Source organism: Tubulanus polymorphus, chromosome 5 (assembly GCF_964204645.1).
Source record: "Tubulanus polymorphus chromosome 5, tnTubPoly1.2, whole genome shotgun sequence".
Taxonomy (NCBI): Eukaryota; Metazoa; Nemertea; class Palaeonemertea; order Tubulaniformes; family Tubulanidae; genus Tubulanus; species Tubulanus polymorphus.
The window spans coordinates 13,609,802-13,630,774 of NC_134029.1; the positions used below are offsets into that span (position 1 = coordinate 13,609,802).

Sequence of the window (20,973 nt, forward strand, 5' to 3'; positions counted from 1 at the left end):
TTCCCTAAATTTCAGCGTTTTACGGAAATTTCCTGAAATTTCAGCATTTCTTTTCAGCATTACACCGTTTCAACTTTTTCAGCGAAGTTCAGGAACCGATATGAGATGACCGGATTATTGAATCCGCATTGCATGTATTCCACACTGACACGTGGAATCGTATCCATTTTAGGTATATTTAAACGTATTCCTCATTGCGTTTATGATGAATCCGTCGCATGGGTATATGTACGATCCGGAGGCGTATTGCGTTTATATTCACGGATCAAACCGCATTGAATTCGATAAAACGCAGAGCTACAGTATCCGTTATGACAGCAATCTGGATATTTTCGGTTTCAGATTGGTGCTTATTGTTTCGCAATTTTCAACTTTTGATACCAATTGGCGACATGTGTTTTAGTATCTCTCTTCTGTAAGCCTGTTGTTTAAAATGTTACGTATGCATAAATGATTTCAGAAATCATCGGGGGGGGGGGGGGGGGGATTGAGTTCGATAGTAAAAGGATCTTAAACTCAGAAATGGCTATGTGGCGATAATGTTCATTTTCTGTTAACATATCCTTACATGAAAAGAGCTCATTTTTGCTGCCCCAAAAGTCACACTACATAAAAAAATGCATCAAGAATTGGTGTAGGCTTCGTGCTGAAAAGAAATCCAAGATGGATGACAACCCTGGTGGCCATACTTGAACTAAATTTTCATATAAGTAGTTCAATAAGTAGTAGACATTTCACCTACCAAAATTGGTAAGGGTTTCAAAAAAAGGGTTTCGCAACCGATGTTGAAAAACAGGTGAACCAAATAGAACCAAATGCAACAAACTATGACAAGTTTATTACACTTCTGCAGACAGCCGGAAAGAAAAATATCCCGAGAGGCTGCAGAATCCAGTATATATCAGGGCTGTCCGACGATACTTCAGAACTCTACAACAGCTACGTCAGCATGTTTGAAGCCAACCCGTTCTCAGATGAAACTCGAGACGCTGGCCAGAGAGTGATGGAAGCCGTCTCCAAGGACAGACAAAATAGCTGGTCCGCTCTGGTTGAGTCAACAGATCTGGCGAGAAACAGCAGGAAGGCATGGTCATTCATACAGTAGCTTCGGGGAGACCCAAAACCAGCACCACAGCAACCCAATGTAACTGCTAACCAAGTGGCCCACCAACTCCTCCTGAATGCTAAAAGTAAGAAGATTCATAGACCTCCAAAGCTGGACAGACACACTCTAAGAAATGAAGACCCTGGATTCACTGTACCTTTCACCACAGCGGAACTTGAGAAAGGAATATCCAGCCTCAAACCAGGAAAAGCTATGGGTCTCGACAATATTGCCACCGAACGGGTCAAGCAACTAGGACCCAAAGCAAGAGCTTGGCTACTCAATCTTTACAACTACTGCCTCAGAACACAGAAACTGCCCAAGTCTTGGAAGAAAGCACATGTTGTTGCCCTGCTGAAAACAGGAAAGGATGCCTCAGAACCCAAAAGCTACAGACCTATCTCACTACTTAGCCATCTCTACGAAGTTGTTCGAATGCCTGATTCTCAACAGATTGGCACCAGAGCTTGATGATGACCTCATCCCAGAGCAAGCAGGTTTCCGCTCAGGAAAGTCAACAACTAGCCAAGTACTCAATCTAGCCCAGTACATCGAAGACGGTTTTGAGAAAGGCATGGTGACGGGAGTAGTGTTGGTCGACCTAACTGCCGCATATGACACTGTTAACCACAGACGACTCTTGAGCAAGGTGCTCTCAATAACCAAAAACATCCGCCTTACAGAGCTCATTGAAAGTATGCTGGAAAACAGAATGTTCTATGTCGAGCTAAACAAGAAGAAAAGTAGATGGAGACGGATAAAAAATGGCCTGCCACAAGGAAGTGTGCTCTCGCCGTTGCTCTTCAATATCTACACAAATGACCAGCCAACTCCTGAACAGACACCTCGTTTCATATTTGCAGACGACCTAGCCATTGGGGCCCAGGAAAACACCTTTGAAGAAGTTGAGGAGACACTGACAAATGCACTCGATAGTCTCACGCCATACTATGAAGAAAATGATCTAAACGCAAACCAGACAAAAACCCAGGTCAGTGATTTCCACCTCAGGAACTATGAAGCTGATCGGAAACTCAAAGTTAAATGGTCTGGAGTAGATCTGGAGCACCATCACTTCCCGGTGTACTTAGGATTCACCTTAGACAGGACTCTTTCCTTCAAGAAACATATTGAGAAGACAAGAGCGAAGGTCAGCACACGGAACAATATCCTCCACCAATTAACAGTGCTGAACACTTCGTGTCGAATGATCACCGGTTGCATGAAGCCAACAAACACCAACAGCCTCTACATCCTGTCAGGCATGGCACCACCAGATATCAGGAGAGCGGCAACTAGTAAGTGCGAACGGCAACGACAAGTCACAGACAGACGTCATCCACTGTATAACCACAAGCCAGCTGGAAGACGCCTGAAGTCCAGGAAGAGTTTCCTCCACGAAATAGAGCCTGCCACTGCTTGTACCAGCGAGGAACGGTTAGAGATGTGGACAGACAGAGCCAATAGACTCCCCGAAGAAACCGTAATGGGCCTGCCCATCCAGGAGAACCTCCCTCCAGGGGCAGAGTCATGCCGTCCTGAATGGACATGTCTGAACCGCCTGCGAGCAAGAGTCGGCAGATGTAGAGATCTGATGTTTAAGTGGGGCCTGTCGCCGAACAGCAATCCATGTGACTGTGGCCAACCCCAGACTATGCAACACCTCCTCGAGTGTCCGCTCCTAGAAGAACCCTGCTCTAGACGAGACCTGGCAGCCTACAACACCACCGCCAAGCTGTGTGCCCAGCAATGGAAGGGCTCCATTTAGATTTGTGCGTGGACACAATAAATAAATAACCTACCAAAATTATTACACCTAGTTTCATGAAAATGCATCAAGAATTGAAGGCTGTTCCCTGCTAGAAATTCAAGATGGCTGACCTGGCGGCCATATTTGAAAGCCGATAACCTCCACATACAAAAAGCCATGGATAGCTTACCTACCCTGATCCTCACACCAAATTTTGTGGAAAATCTATCAAGAATTGCGGACTGCATCGTACAAACAAGAAATTTAAGATGGCCACCCAATGGCAGCCAAGACCCAATCTTCAAGCTCATTTTCAAAAATATTTATTGCAAATTACAGGCGAATTACTGTGTTGAATTCAATTCAATTCCTGAGGGTCTGGGTTAAGCTTATGCAATAGGAGTTAATTAAGATTCGACTTTTTGAAAAACCAGTACAGATGCCTATTCAAACCAACATGTAATTAAAAAATTCAGTGCTTCTTAGTTTGATGTCCCTGTTTTCATCGCGCACGTGGTTAAAATTATTGTTTACATCAAACGTCTTCAACAGCTGATACAACCGCACCCACGTCTGTCAATCATCTTAATTGATTCATAGGCCTATAGTAAAATGCTCACTATGAAAGCACTATGCGGTGAATCAATCCGGAATTTTTCATTTGAATGTCAGACACTAGGTACCTTTCTTTAAACGTTTATTTTTTGTATGCCATTAACAATCAGTTATATAATACTTTATTCATAAGCGGCGTGCCGGCAGCGAACGCTCAAGCAAGGTCAGTCACATAGGCCAACGATAACAGACCGGTTTTGCCGGTTGAGAGCTTCTCTCCACATAAATTAGAGGGACTGTGATGGACCATTTGTTGACACTAACTGTTAATAAACTTCGTATGGATACAATCAAAACAATTCCACCCTATAATTCCACTATTCAACGATCAACACACAGCTTAAACATGGCGCCGCCATTCAATACGCTAGTCACGATGTATCTCTACACACATCAAAATCACACTTGAATTACAAGTGTTGACTTATGAGAAACGATCGAAATCTAGCAATTTGATTGGGAAAATAGCAGCACTAATAGTTGAAAAAAGTTGATAAACCACCCTCGATTGTCCAACCATTTAAAAGCTTTGCCTTCACATGGAACTATTTCCACCTTATCACAGGTGCACTCTGCTGTGATTCGCCCATTCAACGATAAAAACTTCCCCACCATCTTGCTACCGGCATTTTCTAATAATTTAGGGAAATATTTTAAAAAGCGAAAATTCACACTTTGCATTAATAAGATTAAAGTATTTATTCGTTTGACAAATCTTCCTCTGAACTCCCACCATGAAGTTATCAGAGGATTAATTAAAGTCAGATACCCGTCTGGCTACAAAAAACCTATTTGAATTTTTTACATTGCACACATGATGTCTTTGTTGCCAGAAAAGGGCCCCAGTTCCCGTTTTTCCTGAAACGTGCTCTTTTTTATTTAAAATGAAATACAATTTTTGGAAAACTTCATTGCATTCAAATTTACTAAAATGACATCTCCAAACCAATGACGGTATCCTATCACTTGCGTTCGAAATAAACATACAGTACGTGAGAACCTTCAGCGAACTATTTCTGTTTTTTAAGAACCTTCAGCGAACTATTTCTGTTTTTCAAACATGAGATGTATAAAGTATGACCAGAGATGCAACAGCATTCATGAGTCAGCCGGAAGGTTTATTTTAAAATCAATGGCCTACATTTTGTGTTCAAAGCCACGGACTCCCTGTGGTCTCAACGAGCTTTCAACAGCATGACAGCCGCGGGCGTTTACTAGCCTCTGTGCTATAGGAACAAATATGGAGGAGTAGACTGTTGGTCACTCATTCTCTCAGCGAAGTCATTCGGTTGCTACGAGGAATTTGAACTATTAGCTTTTTGCTCTGTACGAGGAAAAAATGGACGGATCGTCATCGTATTCAGATTTGGAATCAGACATTAAACCTCAACCCCGTTGTTCTGGTAACAAAATAAATTTTGTTCTTGATATACATTTATATCAGAGTTTGAGGAATACTTTTAAGTTACGTGTTTTGTGAATCTATGACTATGAATGTTCAAATCAATCTGCGATGATTTATTTCAAAATCCACGTTCTTATGTCAATTCGAAATACAAAATACAAAAAAGAGTAGCCATGAATTTTTTCTTTCACATCGACTTTTCTTTCACAATTTTCTAGTTAGATATTATTCTGGGCATCTTTGATTAATCTCCCTTTTCAAATGAATTACGCGATGTTACATAGAAAAATATATTCTTATCGAGATCTACATAAAGTTAATTTGTGTGAATGGTGATTACATGTATCGGTTTGTCCATGGTCTCTAAAAACCAACAAGAGGCCCATGGGCCTTAAAGCATTGGTAGATTATACAGTGGAAAGGTATTAAGTGGTCATTATGTTTTATATCTGCCGGCAAATGCTCTATGTCGATGTTGATTGGGAGGACCACAGACTTAAAGGTCAATTTGTCTACTGTACGATCTTTATTCATGCTGAAAATAAATGTTTTTTCTGCTGAACGATTTAGCCTCGGCTATTTGTATTGTTAAACCTCATTAATGCGATTCTGTTTAAAAGACGAAACTAGTATATTCTGATGTTTTCCATCATGTCCCAGCCAAGATATATATATCAATCAAGATTTTGATACAAAAACCCATTTTTCGCATGAACTGTTAGGCCCTACTGAATAATGACAACAAAAGTAGAACGATTTTTCGGAATGCAATTGCAAGATCCTCTGATGCATGCGTAGATCAACCGGTCAAACGTACACATGCAAAAAGTCGCACAGAAGAGAGCAATGCCGGCGAACCGATGGAATTTTACAATAAACCGTCAGTCAACTGTTTGATGACACAACATCGATGTTCTCGGCTTGCTTAACAATGATATTTTCCTACAATAAACAACTCTGGTAAAATTGAATAAAATGATCTATCTTTATTGGTTATATCGCATCATGGTGGTAGCCTACCATTCGAGTTTAAGTGGAACTGCAGTGAAAAATTTTTTGTTTCGATATGTGTTAGAAACCTTTATAAATACATTTTCAAAACAGCAGAAAAACATTTCATCTAATACTTTATCCAAAAAAGAACGTTTTGTAGAGTGCCTGGCTGCCGCCATTTTCTCTACGTAGCAGACTCTTTTCTCTCGGCTGTGACGTATTTCGGCCCACTGCAATATGTGTTACTGCTGCTATTCAAAGTGTTTTCACCAATAATAGTTCTAAAGTGCAGCATAATGCCACATCAGCAATTATTTGGATATGTTTCACACAGTGAGTGGATAAATAAAAGTAAAGACCCCACTGGCAGCCCAGCAGGAGTATTTTAATCGCAATTTTCAACTGAGATCTTCGATGAGTTTCGATCTATTTGTGTACACACTGGAGTGTGTGATGGGCCGGGATACGTCATCAATGTTTACATGCCTCACTTTTGAATTCATATATGGCGGCTCTCATCTGCCCTAAATTCTGCTGATAACAGTATTAAAATCGTTGTATAAAAGTTAGGAAGAATTGGAAATTACAACTAGCATTATGCTAAACAACAAGAGAAGAAATGAATGGCCAATCATAATTTTTTGACTGCAGTTCCCGTTAAACCGTTTGATGTTTCATGTCATCATGAAATGGTTTTAACTTTAGTCACGGCATTCCCGCACGATCACATAACTTACCTATACAGGTTTCAGTCATGAGTAGGCCTGCCGTTCCACTGCTCTAGAAATACGTATTCTGACGCTGAGAATTAATCCCATGGCTTCTTATAGTCGGAATAACAGTAATACTCAAACACTATAATATTTGTAAATCGGAGGTACATAATTTATGTTTTCCCATTCAAAAGAGGCCGTTCCCCATTCTCTGCTGCCAATGTCAATGCGTACATATCACCACGCGATTGTTTTACCCGCTCCCATCTACCAGATAACTAATGAGAAAAATGCGATAGAATAACTTTTTGGACCATCAAATCAGAAATCTGGCGACGCTATGTTGTGGGGAATAATTACAATATTATTTTGAGTGTTTCTAATGTTTTACGTGAATGGAGTGACAATTTGAAATTACTATGAACATGAGAAGACTAGAGTCGGCGCTATTTTTCGTAACTTCTATTTTCGATCCATTTTGCCAGCATTGGCATGACGTCATAGACGTCAACCAATTCTAAAAAATTGTCTTAAAGGTCCATGGTTTGCACTACCACGGCACAATAGTCTGATTCCAGTTCAATAATAACGTTTTTCAAACTTGTTTTCCATCACACAATATCATTGTATCCCCTGGAAAGTTCTGCGCTTATCAGCCCAGCAATTACAGATCTTTAATTCACTGCATTATGTAAGCAGAAATGTCTTATATACTGAGTGTCTTTAACTATTACTTTTCAGAAGTTGGAATGGCGGCAAAAAGCCATGACAAAACATTCAATGGGAGGAAAATAAGAGGAAAACAGTGGTCGATGTTTTAACACTAGACTTCATGTCCGACTAGGATAAAAGTTACATTTTCGTGGGAGTCGAGCATACTGTTTAGGCGCATCAAGGAACTCTCTCCGTTTTCAGTGAAGCTTCTAGTTGAGCCAACCACAATGGAAGGAATCACATGCAATGGAATCCATAAAAACATTCTGGAGTGGGAATGCAAGGCCTGGAGGACATAACTCATGCTACAAGTATCGGACCAATTCTCACACAAATCTACCAGCGTTCTTTGGATACCGGTAAACTGCCAGACGCCTGGCGTTAAGCCAATGTCACATGTGTCTTTGGGACCGCCACCCACCGGAGAAATACCGCCCAATATCATTAACATCAGTTCGCTGCAAACTACTAGAGCACATAGTATGCTGACATATGCTGTGTCACTTTAATTACCACAACAACCTATCACCACTTAACCACGGCATTAAGGCAGGATATTCGTGCGAAACCCAGCTTATCACAATGGCACACGACTTCTTCAAGCATCACAACTTTCGAAAACTAGTAGATGCCGTGGTCTTGGACTTAATTAGTAAAGCGTTTGATACTGTGCCCCACCAGGGATACTGTTTAAGCTTGAAAAGTACGGTATCTGTGGCTAGATTCATCAATGGATTAAGACATTCCTCACAGAACGAACCATGCGAGTAGTACTACTCATGTACAGAGTGTGGCGGAAGGACAACTCACTGCCCTACCGCCAGACCAGTTCTTAAGACAGTTAGTATGCTGACATATGCTGTGTCACTTTAATTACCACAACAACCTATCACCACTTAACCACGGCATTAAGGCAAGATATTCGTGCGAAACCCAGCTTATCACAATGGCACACGACTTCTTCAAGCATCACAACTCTCGAAAACTAGTAGATGCCGTGGTCTTGGACTTAATTAGTAAAGCGTTTGATACTGTGCCCCACCAGGGATACTGTTTAAGCTCGAAAAGTACAGTATCTGTGGCTAGATTCATCAATGGATTAAGACATTCTTCACAGAACGAACCATGCGAGTAGTACTACTCATGTACAGAGTGTGGCGGAAGGACAACTCACTGCCCTACCGCCAGACCAGTTCTTAAGACAGTTCGTAGAAGCCGCCCCACGATTCGCACAAGAAACTTGAATAAGGACTGCCAAACTGTTCTACAAGTGTCTTGTAAAAGGCTACTAACAATACATTGCAACCACGATTCTATAGCCAATGGTAGAGCAGCTAGGGGCAAAAATCGTTGTTTTCACGGTCCCCTGGTGGCAGTTGTATGAACTAATTTTGCAGGTTGGCATATTTCACACATGTCAATGTACTAATACCAAGTTTTGTGATTTTCATAATAAACAGACAGAAAAACGATTGCTGAAATGAGTTTTCAAAATTTAGGCCCCCTAGTGGTTAAAAGTACGGAACTAATTATCCGGGGGATTCGTTGTATTTAGTAACAATTAGTATGTGTATTTTTATAGAAATCCATTTATACGATATGTTCAACATAGATGAAAATGTGTTATCCAGGATGTTGTAGGTGGCGCTACTTGAGAACCGTATGAGTTTCACAGTTATATCACACATCAATACAATCGTCTTGTAAAGGGCTACTGATCACACACTGCAACCTTGATTCTATCTCCAACGGTTAGGGAGCTAGGAGCAAAAATCTCATAAAAAAAATCTGGGGTCCCATTTTCGAGCCAAAACGGTTAATCGCAGATAGGGCGTGCCATTGACTATTTTAACCTCCGGGCTGTCATGAACAACTTTCGCGCTCGCTCGAAGTTAAAAACCAAAAGACAAAAATTTTTCTCACAGCACTTTTTCGATGTCAGCCTAATTTTTTTCTGTGACTCTCTTCTACAAAACTTTTTTGCAGAAAAATGAAAAACAGAAAACTGTATCGGATTGAAAATTGAAACAATATCTTGCCTCCATGTTTCCTCTCCCAAAAAATTTCCAACCCCAGAATTGTTTTAACATAGTGTTATTTAGTTGCAAAAGACCAACTGTGACTGTATTTGGAAACCAACAAACCAAACGCTTTTACAGTATGGAGTTGTCTAGGTAGAAGCCTTAAGAACAATTTCTATACTATAACCAGATCTTCATGCCATCTACATTGGACGATTACAATCTTTGTTCTTCTTAGTTATTTCTCTGGGTATCTTCATCTACCATACTGATCTAATTCACCTTACAAACTTTATGTGATGTATAATCTATATCATTGTGCAAATCTTCTTATGTATTAATATAATCAAAACAAAATGTATTCATTGACTACATCAAAGAATTTCAAAACTTTCCAAGAAGTTTATTTTTGATTTAAGTTACTTAAAACACCTAAATCTTATGCAATAATAGATTCGTAAGAAATTTGCTCAAAAACGCTGATGATATTCCGGCAGCAGTCATTACCTTGGAAGAAAATTTCTTTTCCTTATAATATGGAGTGAGGTATTTCACAACATGATCTGCAATGAATTTGTGACCATTTGGACGAGGTTCCAGATATCGATCTTTCTTTTTAGCCTTCACATCGTTGTCTGAGTCTAATTTTTGTTTCTTCTTTGGTGGTCCTACTGATTTCTGTTAGAAAAACATTGAAACAATTTCTGCAAATCATTAAGGCAATATAATAACCAATAACCATTGCGAGGCTTACCAGGTCTTCATCTTTTAGAGGACTTGCACTAGTGTCAGGAATCAAATTGTCATCGGAAAAAGTAAGAACTGGCTCTTCCAGCTGTGTTTCGGATCTAAAACCATATCAATAAATTCATAGAGATCAAATTACCAACTATTATGAAAGATCAAAGAATTAGCGTATAAGAGTTGAGTGTTGAGATGTTCACGTAATTTTGAAATCAGCAATTTCATGTGATAGAGAAAACTTCGTTTGGCTTAAGAAAAGAAAGAAATGTGATAGGCTGTAATTTCAGTTTCACATACTTTCCTACTTTGTTGAGTAAATTGTTTATATAGGTTATCAAAAACTCAGCAGCAGCTATCGGTCAGCAGGTCAATTACACTGGCTAACTGGACAGTGATTGATGAACGAATGAACTAACTGCACTAACCACCTAAAGACCATGAACCAAAAGTAATTACCTCTCTTAATAGTAATAAACTTAGTACCGCAATATCTCTATGAGACTTTATTTTATTTTTACGAATCGATGAACCAATGAATCGCTGAATTATAAGATAATCATCAGTTTTCTCCAACTAAACTCTTTTTCTCAAATTATCGTAAACCAACGTTACCAATACTTGAATTTAGAAGCGAATGCGGGCCAGAACCAACAAGGGTACCCCTTTAAGGTGCAGATATACAGGGAATCCCTCTCATAGCGACAAACAAAATAATTTTCGATCTAAACGGCTACAGGACCCGAAGAAGTCGAATAAAATACTCTAAACCGTGTTAACTGTAGATAAATGAAGAAATTCCACAATAGAATTTTGTATCATGAAACTTATTAAAGTTGAACCACAACGTTTCGGCTGCTGACTGACAGCCATCTGACTAAAAGCCCTTCTCACTAGGAATGCCTACATTCCACCTGATGATGGCTGTTAGTCAACAGTCAAAACGTTGCGGTTTCTCCTTAACTAATTTTATCATATTTAAAATTCTATTACGGGATTTCTTCATTCATGACCCCAGGGATGATCACCACAGGCTGTTACCGTAATCCAAATGAAATCTTGAATACCAAACAAAGTTTCTTCTATTAAATTCGATCAAATATGGGCTCTCTTAGAATTTTTAAAATCCACATGAATAAAGCATATTTGACAGGCTGAATCTAAGAACATGTCTATCGCACTTTTGAGCCTACTTTTACTTAGTAGCCACTTGAGAACAATAAGCAATTAACGATATCGGCTACTTTTCCAGTAGTATACATTTCAAAACAGTCACTCTGAAATAGTATTCCTTTCAATTATGTTGGTTTTCTTTAGTGGCTGTTTCGAAGAGTCTACTATTGAAAAGTGACCATTTTGAAGTCACTTCCACTGCTAGTGTGCGCTATCGAAACCAGATGTTTCAAAATGGTCACTTTTCAATAGTAGACTCTTCGAAACAGCCACTATAGAAAACCAACCGAATTGAAAGGAATACTATTTCAGAGTGACTGTTTTGAAATGTATACTACTGGAAAAGTAGCCGATATTGTTAATTGCTTATTGTTCTCAAGTGGCTACTAAGTAGAAGTAGACGTTTGGGCTCAAAAGTGCGATAGACATGTTCTTGGATTCAGCCTTTCATTTTGTTTAAAAAAAATCAATGATTTTGCGAAATTAGAATTCAGGGAAATTCGAACACTCCGAAATGCACATCTTAATTTAAGATGCAAAGACATCCAAGCCCCCGTTGAAAATAAATCACCATTTCAATAATGAGAGGTTAGCCTGAATTCATGATTGTGCTTTTAATCTAAGAATTTAAATCAAAAATAAATGCAGACCTATACTTGAAAATAGCTGCATTTGTTCAAATTGAATTCATGAAAAGAAGGAAATTTCGATTTATCTTAAAACTACATAACTATTGACAATTTGTAAACAAATTTAATTCCAATCTCGACTTTTATTGGTTAGAGTTGGGAATCGCTCATTACATTTCACATCCTCAAAGAGTATCTACAATATCTTCGGATCTTAACTGAGTCACTCTTAATGGAACTATACCCCAAACTATAGCGTGAGTAGAGTTTTCTGTATATTTATATTGTCACGTATCACTGCAAATTTGAAGCATATGTTGCTACCGTGTATTCATAACAGGGAATCTGGCAAGCGATCTCAAAATGGTCACTTTTCAATAGTTGACTTTTAGAAACGATGTGTTTTGAGAGTAGCTGCTATGGTAGGAGTTACTATCAAAAAGTCACTGTTAACAGGCGGGTGGTTTTACAGTCATCTCTACTGCTAGTGTGCACTATCGAAACCAGATGTTTCAAAATGGTCACTTTTCAATAGTAGACTCTTCGAAACAGCTACTATAGAAAACCAACCGAATTGAAAGGAATACTATTTCAGAGTCACTGTTTTGAAATGTATACTACTGGAAAAGTAGCTGATATCGTTAATTGCTTATTGTTCTCAAGAAGCTACTAAGTAAAAGTAGACGTTTTGGCTCATAAGTGCGATAGACATGTTCTTGGATTCAGCCTTTCAAATACCTATCTCAGGTATAAGACATCCCTTTCCAAAGAATACCCATCAGCAATTGCAATGAGAAATGGCAAACCAGTAGGAAGCTACAGGACTCAGAAATCGGGCCAAAATTGACATTTTTGGGGACTAAAAAGGTCATAGGATGGCCATCTTGAGTCCCATCGACCCAATTTTTGTTATGCTTATGGGCCCTGGGGGGATTCAAATATATTCGAAAGATCAAGGTTATTGATCAAAGGGTCTTCAAAATTTACCTCAAAAATGTATAAAAAGTGCTGATTTTGGCAAACAACAATGGCTGCCAGTCGGCAATCTTGATTCTGACAGGGCCAGTTTTTGGGCTGAAGATGTGTCTAGGGTAGATACATGTGTAACCAAAATATCAAGACATTACATTGAAGCGTCTTCAAAACTTCCCAAAATAACTGGATTCCGTCTGCTGACGGACATACGGACGAAACGAAAAGTGAATGCAATAGCCCGCTGGGACTTAAGTCCCAAGTGGGCTAAAAATAAAAACATATACTGACTTTTTGTTCATATTGAAACTGAGCAGAGTTCTGAGCAGCTCCTATTTGCGCGGATCTCCTTATGATTAGAACTGAGCAGAATTCGAGCAGTGATTACCGAGCAGCTTGCTTTGCGCAGCGCTATACAATTAACCCGAGCAGAATGCCTGAGCAGTATACCGAGCAGAACAATTGCTCGGTTGCGTAAGTTCCGAGCAGTCTTTTGAAAATGGGTATGTTTTATACTTGATGTGGAATTCAATACACCAGACATCAAAAATCTTTCTGAACTGACTACTTTTAAACCAAGGTTAGTTTCAGGGTCACTGGAAATAACAGACTTAGTTCAATGCAAATTAAAAACAGGGAAAAACGAAGTATGAAGGAGGAAATAGATAGATTAAGGTTGAACTTCAACGCAAAAACAAACAACAGTATTTTTTTCTGCAGTGTATAAAGCAGCCAACTTCCCCTCCTATCTATTAGGAACCATTTAGACATGGTAGCTACCCCTATTCATAATTTCAATTCCTTAAAGTTAACTGAAAAATGTTATCTCCTTTTTTATCTCCTTTTTGGTAGCCAAACTTTGCTCGACTTAAACACTAACACCAATTTCATCATTCACTCATCAAAATCAACCTGCGGAAATAGCGACTGTTTACACCTATCCCAATACCATGTGTTTTCAGCTTTCATTTCCCTCCTGCATTTCTCTGCCTCTTATTCTTTCTACTTCTTATGACACCCTATCATTTATATTTTGTAACCTACTCATAATTGGTTATTCCTGCGTGGCAAGTATTATTTTACATCAGATTAATAACAAGATTTCATCTTGACAAAAACAATAATACAAGGATCACTATGTCATACTTTAGCGAAGAGAAAAACAGCTACGTCAACAAAAATCACTGATGTCACATTTGTTAAGTGACGTAAATTTTATATCAGCCAAACTATGGGGTTTTAATTGGTTCAGGATGGGACAGAGATTTGATATCAAAAGTGCATCAATCCCTTAGAGTGGTGGGTCAGAAAACACAGTGACAGCTGTATTATCAAATTGAAGAGAAATTCAGATTATTCATACATGTGTTATTTTTGGTGCTATTAGTATGTGAGCAACTACTTACACTCCAGCCATCTTTTCAAAGAAATATGTTATCTTAGGGATTATTCTCTGTTGAACCTCATATTTGTAGTTTGTCTGTTGCACTTCTTTCTCTAATTCTTCTAAACGTTTTGACCGGTCCATCTGTGGTGGAATCAGTGTGCCATCTTTATGCATTGTTGATGGCAAAGTAAAATCCGAAAGTGAATGAGATGCCGGGGAACGACTTCTACTTGCCGCATTATCAGATAGATCTGAATTTGCCACTGCCATGGAGTTTCCACCAGAATCGAAAAAATACTGAAGTTTTGAAACTGTTTGCGAGAAATGTTTTGTTGTATGATTATCAGTTAAAATTCGTTCAGTGAAACTATCACCAACACTACATGCAGTATCAATAACATTAAGTGCTGAAGGTTGCGGAGCCATCAAACACTCAGTATCATTTATGCCCTGAGAAATATCAAGGGAAGTCGATGAAGCTGAATGACTCCAACTGCTGATCTCAGCTTCTGGTGATCCATTTTGTCTGCACGATTTATTTATTTCATTGTTAGTTCCAACCACGTAAGGAGAATTTTCGGAATGTTTATCCAATGAAGGTGACAATTTTTCAGCAGTCAAAACTATGGCCCTATCCGTTTTAGTACTGAATATTGACTCTTGAACTGGTCTTTGCACGAGTGAGTTATGCAATTCACATGATGCAGTAAATTTCTTTATCTCAGCCACCTTCTTGACAATGTTATTCCGATATAAAGCCAGTATACAATTCGATCTGAATATTTCATACTCAAGTTCAATTCCACAACAATGCGGCTCATAATCCACAGACTCCATGCGAGCAGTGTTGGCGCCATGATAGGCCGTGAAATTGTTTTTCAGCTCGCGTTCAATCATTTGCAAATAACAAACTCGTTGCTACAAAAGACATTAAATACTCCCAAGATTAAAATGAATTTCTTTCCTCAGTGACTAATTCTTCAGATAAGGTACACACCCGAAATGATAATCCAGGAATATTCTTACTAGCTGCTAGTTTGAGAGGACAGTCATCAGGTGGAACTTCATTCTCACTGTCAAGGTTACTCACATGATCACTCTGTAACATAATAGCACATAATACAACACAAGTTCATATCTAAACTTGATATCTTGCATCATCTGATCTTTGATTAGAGATCTGATCTACCCTATATTCGGGCCAATTAGGGGCTGGCAGTTTTTGAGCTGGAAATACATGGATTTCTTAAAGCTTCACCAATTAAGCCGAGGCCCTTTATTTATAAATTAGTTTGGGTTGATTGACGATGTGTAAGAGGTTGATAAACACAAGCACAATGGTGATGAATCCTTGGTGGAGAGTTTAAATAATTGAAAATAAACTAGGGGTCCAGGCATACCATGCGCACTGGGGAAGTAGTTTCATATGCTCAACAATCTAACAATTTCAACATTCAACGCTCACTGGTGACCATATACAAGAACCAATGACCTTGAAATTCACTACAATCATAGAACATGTCACAAGCTACAATTTCGCAATCGTGATAACAAAATATGCCCAAAAAAGTACCAATATAATATGGAAATACTACTATTCAATGCTCCCTGATGACCACATGGAATAAACAATAATAATAATAATAATTTATTGAGCCTAAAATCCATATAAAATATGCTCATTGGCTTTACAATATAAAAACACAATTTAAACACAAAGATAAAAAAAACAATTTACATCATTAGTTAAAAGCTTTAGTGAACAAATGGGTTTTAAGTTGCAATTTAAAAACATCAGTAGAAGGACTAGATTTAATCGCATCTGGTAAGGAGTTCCAAAGTAGTGGGGCGGAGTAAGAAAAGGGCCTGTGACCCGCAGAGACTAGATTGACACGAAGGATGACTAGAAGTGATTGACTGTTTGATCTTAACACTCTAGAGGATGCCTTGTATTGCACTAATGATTTCAAATATTGTGGGGCCTGACCATTCAAGGATTTATAAGTAAGAATCAAGATCTTAAATTGGATGCGGTATTTGATTGGAAGCCAATGCAGATCGTATAGAATTGGTGTTATGTGACAAAATTTTGAGTTTCGAGTCAGGATCCGGGCAGTAGAATTTTGAACTCGTTGTAATTTATCTATGTAATGTTGTCAGGGAGGCCAAAGAGTAAAGAGTTGCAATAGTCAAGGCGAGTTGTCACGAAAGCGTGAATAAGGCGTTCAGTAATTCCTTGATTCAAAAACTGTCTGATCTTACTAATGTTTCTAAGGTGATAGAAAGCTACAGAGCAAAAGTGGTTTACATGTTTTACCATGGACATGTTCTGATCAAAAATGACGCCGAGATTACGTAAGGAGTGAGATGAAGTAATTATAGCATCATCAAGATTGAGATCAATGTGCGAAGCTTAGTAAGCTGTGATGGAGAGCCAATTAGGGAGAACTCAGTTTTGTCACCGTTTGCCTGAAGAAAGTTTAAATCCATCCAATGTTTAAGTTCAGTATAGCAAAGTTGGAGTGTATTTTTGGACACCAATTCGTTAACTTTTGGTTTTATCCTGATATACAACTGTGAATCATCTGCATAAAAATGAAAATCTAAATTGAATTTCCTTATGATATCGCCAATAGGAAGAACGTAAATGGTGTACAGCAGGGGACCTAAAACAGACCCCTGCGGTACACCAAATTTGAGTAAAATGGTTCAGACTTAGAGTCACCTATACAAACAGTTTGATAGCGATCAGTAATGTAAGATTCTAACCATTGGTAGCAAGTACCTAACAGACCAATTCGGTGTTTAACACGAGGATCATGGTCAATAGTGTCAAAGGCGCTCAAATCGAGCATAACCAGCCCAACAACCATACCCTGTTCAATTGACATCAAAATATCATTCTGAACACGTACAAGAGCAGTCTCTGTACTACAACCTGACTTATAAGCCGACTGGTAAACCTCATGTAAACCATTATTTTGAAGATGTTGATTAAGCTGATAAGCTACTACTCGCTCCATCACTATTGATATGAAATGCAGATTAGACACTGGTCGGTAATTCTTGGGACACTCAACATCACAACAATGTCCTTGAAACCCACCACAATCATAGAACATGTAGAAGATTAATTTTAGCCATTATTTAAATCTCATGATTGAGCATTTCTGAGGGCTTTCAGCTTAATGAAACATTATAAGACTATATATTTTCTATTTCAGTCTAACTCTATCTAGAAATCTATACTTGAAAAAAAATTTTTTCCTCAGGGGTGTGATGGGGGTAACGAAGAGGGGTCACACTGGGTTCGATCGTACAAGAATAGGCTGTTTTTTTCAGTAATTGGCCATGCGATAATATAAAGCAGACATTAACTGATCTTGGATGCCCATTTTATTAAACACGCAGTTCCTGGTCATAGATTCATGTTTTGGGCCCCTGGGGTCACAATGAGGGTCAAAATCTCAAGGTCAGACTGCCCCTGAAATGTATGATCCTGTTTGTGTTACTGAAACCAGACTACCAGTAACTGGGGGAAGATGACATTGCTTTCAATTTCAAAACAACTGCGATGTCAATCATTACTATCTGCGGTTGCTATCTGGAAGTTATTAGGGTTTTGTTTCTTCACAGAAAACCCTATTGAGATTCGCGTGATAACTATTATTTTTTTTCCCTTTTCCACACAGTCTTTGTTAAAAGTGTAAAGGCTTCCTTACCTTACCGCTTTTGCCGATACAATTCGTATGATATCCTTCAGCTCACTCGAATCTCCAGATACTGCATAGGAATTTTGATAGATCCACGTTATAAAGCCACTGTCGAGCCGTTGACATCGGAGATTTGGCCCAGTTCCCTTAGTAGCCATGTTGTATTTTCTTTCCGAGATTTCTCTCTACTTTTTGAGGAAGAGCTATTGAATTATTCCCTCTCTTCTCCACAATCAATTTCAAAGTCAATTTATGAATTCAATGCCAAGCGGGTCCAAGTCCAAGAGTTTGCGAGTCTGGTGTTTGCGTGTCCAACAGGTTTACGGGCATTTATCTGTTACCTCTTTAAAATTTTTTATTTCTCGTTATTCTGGTTATTTTATTTAAGTATATTACTGATCTGTTCATGTAACAATAAGTGTCAATAAATAGATTTTGAATTGATCAAGTTTATTCAAGGTCGTTGAGTCGCGGGTGGCTACTAGAATTACGTTCGACAAATGACAGACAAGTATCAGGTGATTACGATAGCCTACCACGAAACACACATTTGACAAACAGTGTCAGGCCTGTGCTGGTTGGTGCGTATTGGGACTGAAATATACTGGTAGGTCAGTTGGTTCAGTTGTGAAGAGTGGAAGTTAAGATAGTTTATATAGAAGTTAAAATTGGCTACTATATAATAGGCCTATAGACAAATAAATACCTACCGGTATTTATTTGTCTATAGGCCTATTATATAGTAGCCAATACCATTTTACGTACAGAGTTGTTATGCGTACGTGACTGTACGGTGATCTCCACAGGTTTATCGTACGGGAGTTCCAAACGCAGTACTTGAGTTCCTATAATCTACATACGCGCATGCATGAAAGAATAGGTTTTGGGTTAGGTGAGGCTATTTGTAAATGAACTTTCATCCACCCTGCAGTTATGTTCTGTGGCTCAGTGGGTAAATCACTAGACTACTGCTGGAATTTTTTTCATGCCTTCGTACTACAAACACAACTTTTTCCCTCTCGTCGGCCCTACACTGATGTTACTATAACTGGTACCGTTATCACATGGATAGGATTTGATCAGGACTATCCCAAAGTCTAAATCAGTCTATGCGCTATTCACTCGATATTGTTCAAACAATACAGTGAAGTATTCACACGCAGAAAGGCTAATTGATTTGATCCCTGCGATTAAATTTTGCTAAGGCCTTGTCTGACCTGCTGACATTTATATTCATGCCTAGATCCAAACATTCATGTGGTCACGGCTTGTATAACAGAAATCATGATGTAGGCCTGTACATTTTGCTGTACGTAGGTTAAGTATACCGATTTCTCCTTGACTGATAAATGTACCGTACAGCTGTACGCATTATACAATTGTACCAATGGGAATAGGGCCTATTGATTGGGCTTTTTATTTCCTGCGTTAGAATACTGAAATAAGCCTAACGTTCATTCAAATATAAAAAAATTGGTGAAAGTTTGATTACTGTATATACTGTAGGTTTTCATGTAGTATGAATATTTTGCAGTTCACATGGGTATGATCCTGATTCCAATGTCAAACACATGAAGTTAAATGGTCAGGGACAGTCAACACCAAGATATCACTCTTCGACCGATGTTGCACCATAGAAGATCTGATTCTTTCAGCTCAATTAAAGTGATTCAACACGATCGGCATAACACTGGAATAGGTTTGCAGTGACTAACAGTTCATTTCATTTAGTCCTATCTACTTTTTAGCCAATTTGGATTTGATTGTAATTGAAACTCTGGAACTGTTAAGGAGAGACTAGTAAGACAAGTGGAAAAAACACAAGTTATGCTTGATCCTCGTATTCAAATTTAATTCATATTCAAATTTATTTTACATCATATTTACGAAGCATATCATTGGTTCATGCAGTAACAAAAATTAGGACAGAACAAATATTATTATAGAATTTTCAAAAAGGTAATGAATTTCTATAACTAAATGTACATTATTTTTCTAATGACTAAGATCAAGAGTGACTCTCCCGTTTATTAAGAAACACACGCAACTAGTGGAATAGGTTTGATATTTACACACATGTTGCAGACATAAATTGTTTATCAGTATGGAATTTGTAAAACATAAGGGCCGAAATCAACATCGGTCGAGACCCAGACCAAATCAATTCATAATTTATTGATTGGAAATACACTACAATATATGTATTTATTCATATATTTCAATAAAAAGATTAACTTCTTAAATCTATTCCAAATCATAATACGTTCTTATCTGCAAATTTACTCGATCTATTTACTCAGCAGGTGCTTAAGATGAGTTCTTAATAGGACAGATCCATTTTAAGCGTGGTGATATTACAGGATCATGACGTTCGAATGCCAAAATAAATGCCTGGTCGAATAAATTCATAATTGTTGATTGTACGTCCGCATATGATCGGTTTCAAAGCTGAATCACATTTGACATTTACACAATGGTTGCATATTAGGTTCGAATCTGTCAATGCATTTTGTTCTATGTATCGGTATTTCAATTTACTACAATTCCCATCATCCTGAATGGCTTTGCAGAAAACCCGTCATCGCTGCTTTGCAGCTATATTAGTTAGTTGTTATTGTAAAAGCCTGATACTTGACATATACTGAACTTGATAGAGCACGTGTACATACATCATCACCACGCGGCTGATACTAAGCGACTCAATCGCTATTATTATTCCTAGCATGTGTGTAGTGTTGCTAAAGGCAGCCAGCAATAAGGAGTGCAGCGCTTGATTTTGTGTGTTAACTACAACCCCCACCCACTTGAACTGTCTGGGCGTAGCGTGCTTAGCACACCATCCGCACGAAAAGACTTAATACTTCCCAAACCCAGAAAGAAACTTTCTATGATGGGTTTCAGTATTGACTTTGAACTTCAAAAGTGAATGGAACTTTATGATGCGGTGCATGTTTAATGCATACTAAAGTCTATCCCAGTGGTTATGACTGCGGCATTTCACTCTCAAAGAGCCAGTATCAACAACAATTTAATTGATACTGA

At 38.5% G+C, this 20,973-nt stretch overlaps 1 protein-coding gene across 1 annotated transcript in view; it reads right to left on the reverse strand.

The window, feature by feature from the left end:
* Positions 1-20,973, reverse strand: part of LOC141904981 (ATP-dependent DNA helicase Q5-like) — a 108,380-nt gene that overhangs the window by 16,788 nt on the left and 70,619 nt on the right. Inside the window, exons 8-11 of the mRNA XM_074793648.1 lie at positions 15,216-15,317; positions 14,238-15,136; positions 10,071-10,164; positions 9,824-9,994 (exon numbers count right to left, since the gene is read on the reverse strand). Coding sequence (XP_074649749.1) covers positions 9,824-9,994; positions 10,071-10,164; positions 14,238-15,136; positions 15,216-15,317 — 1,266 coding nt within the window. The remainder of the gene's footprint in view (positions 1-9,823; positions 9,995-10,070; positions 10,165-14,237; positions 15,137-15,215; positions 15,318-20,973) is intronic.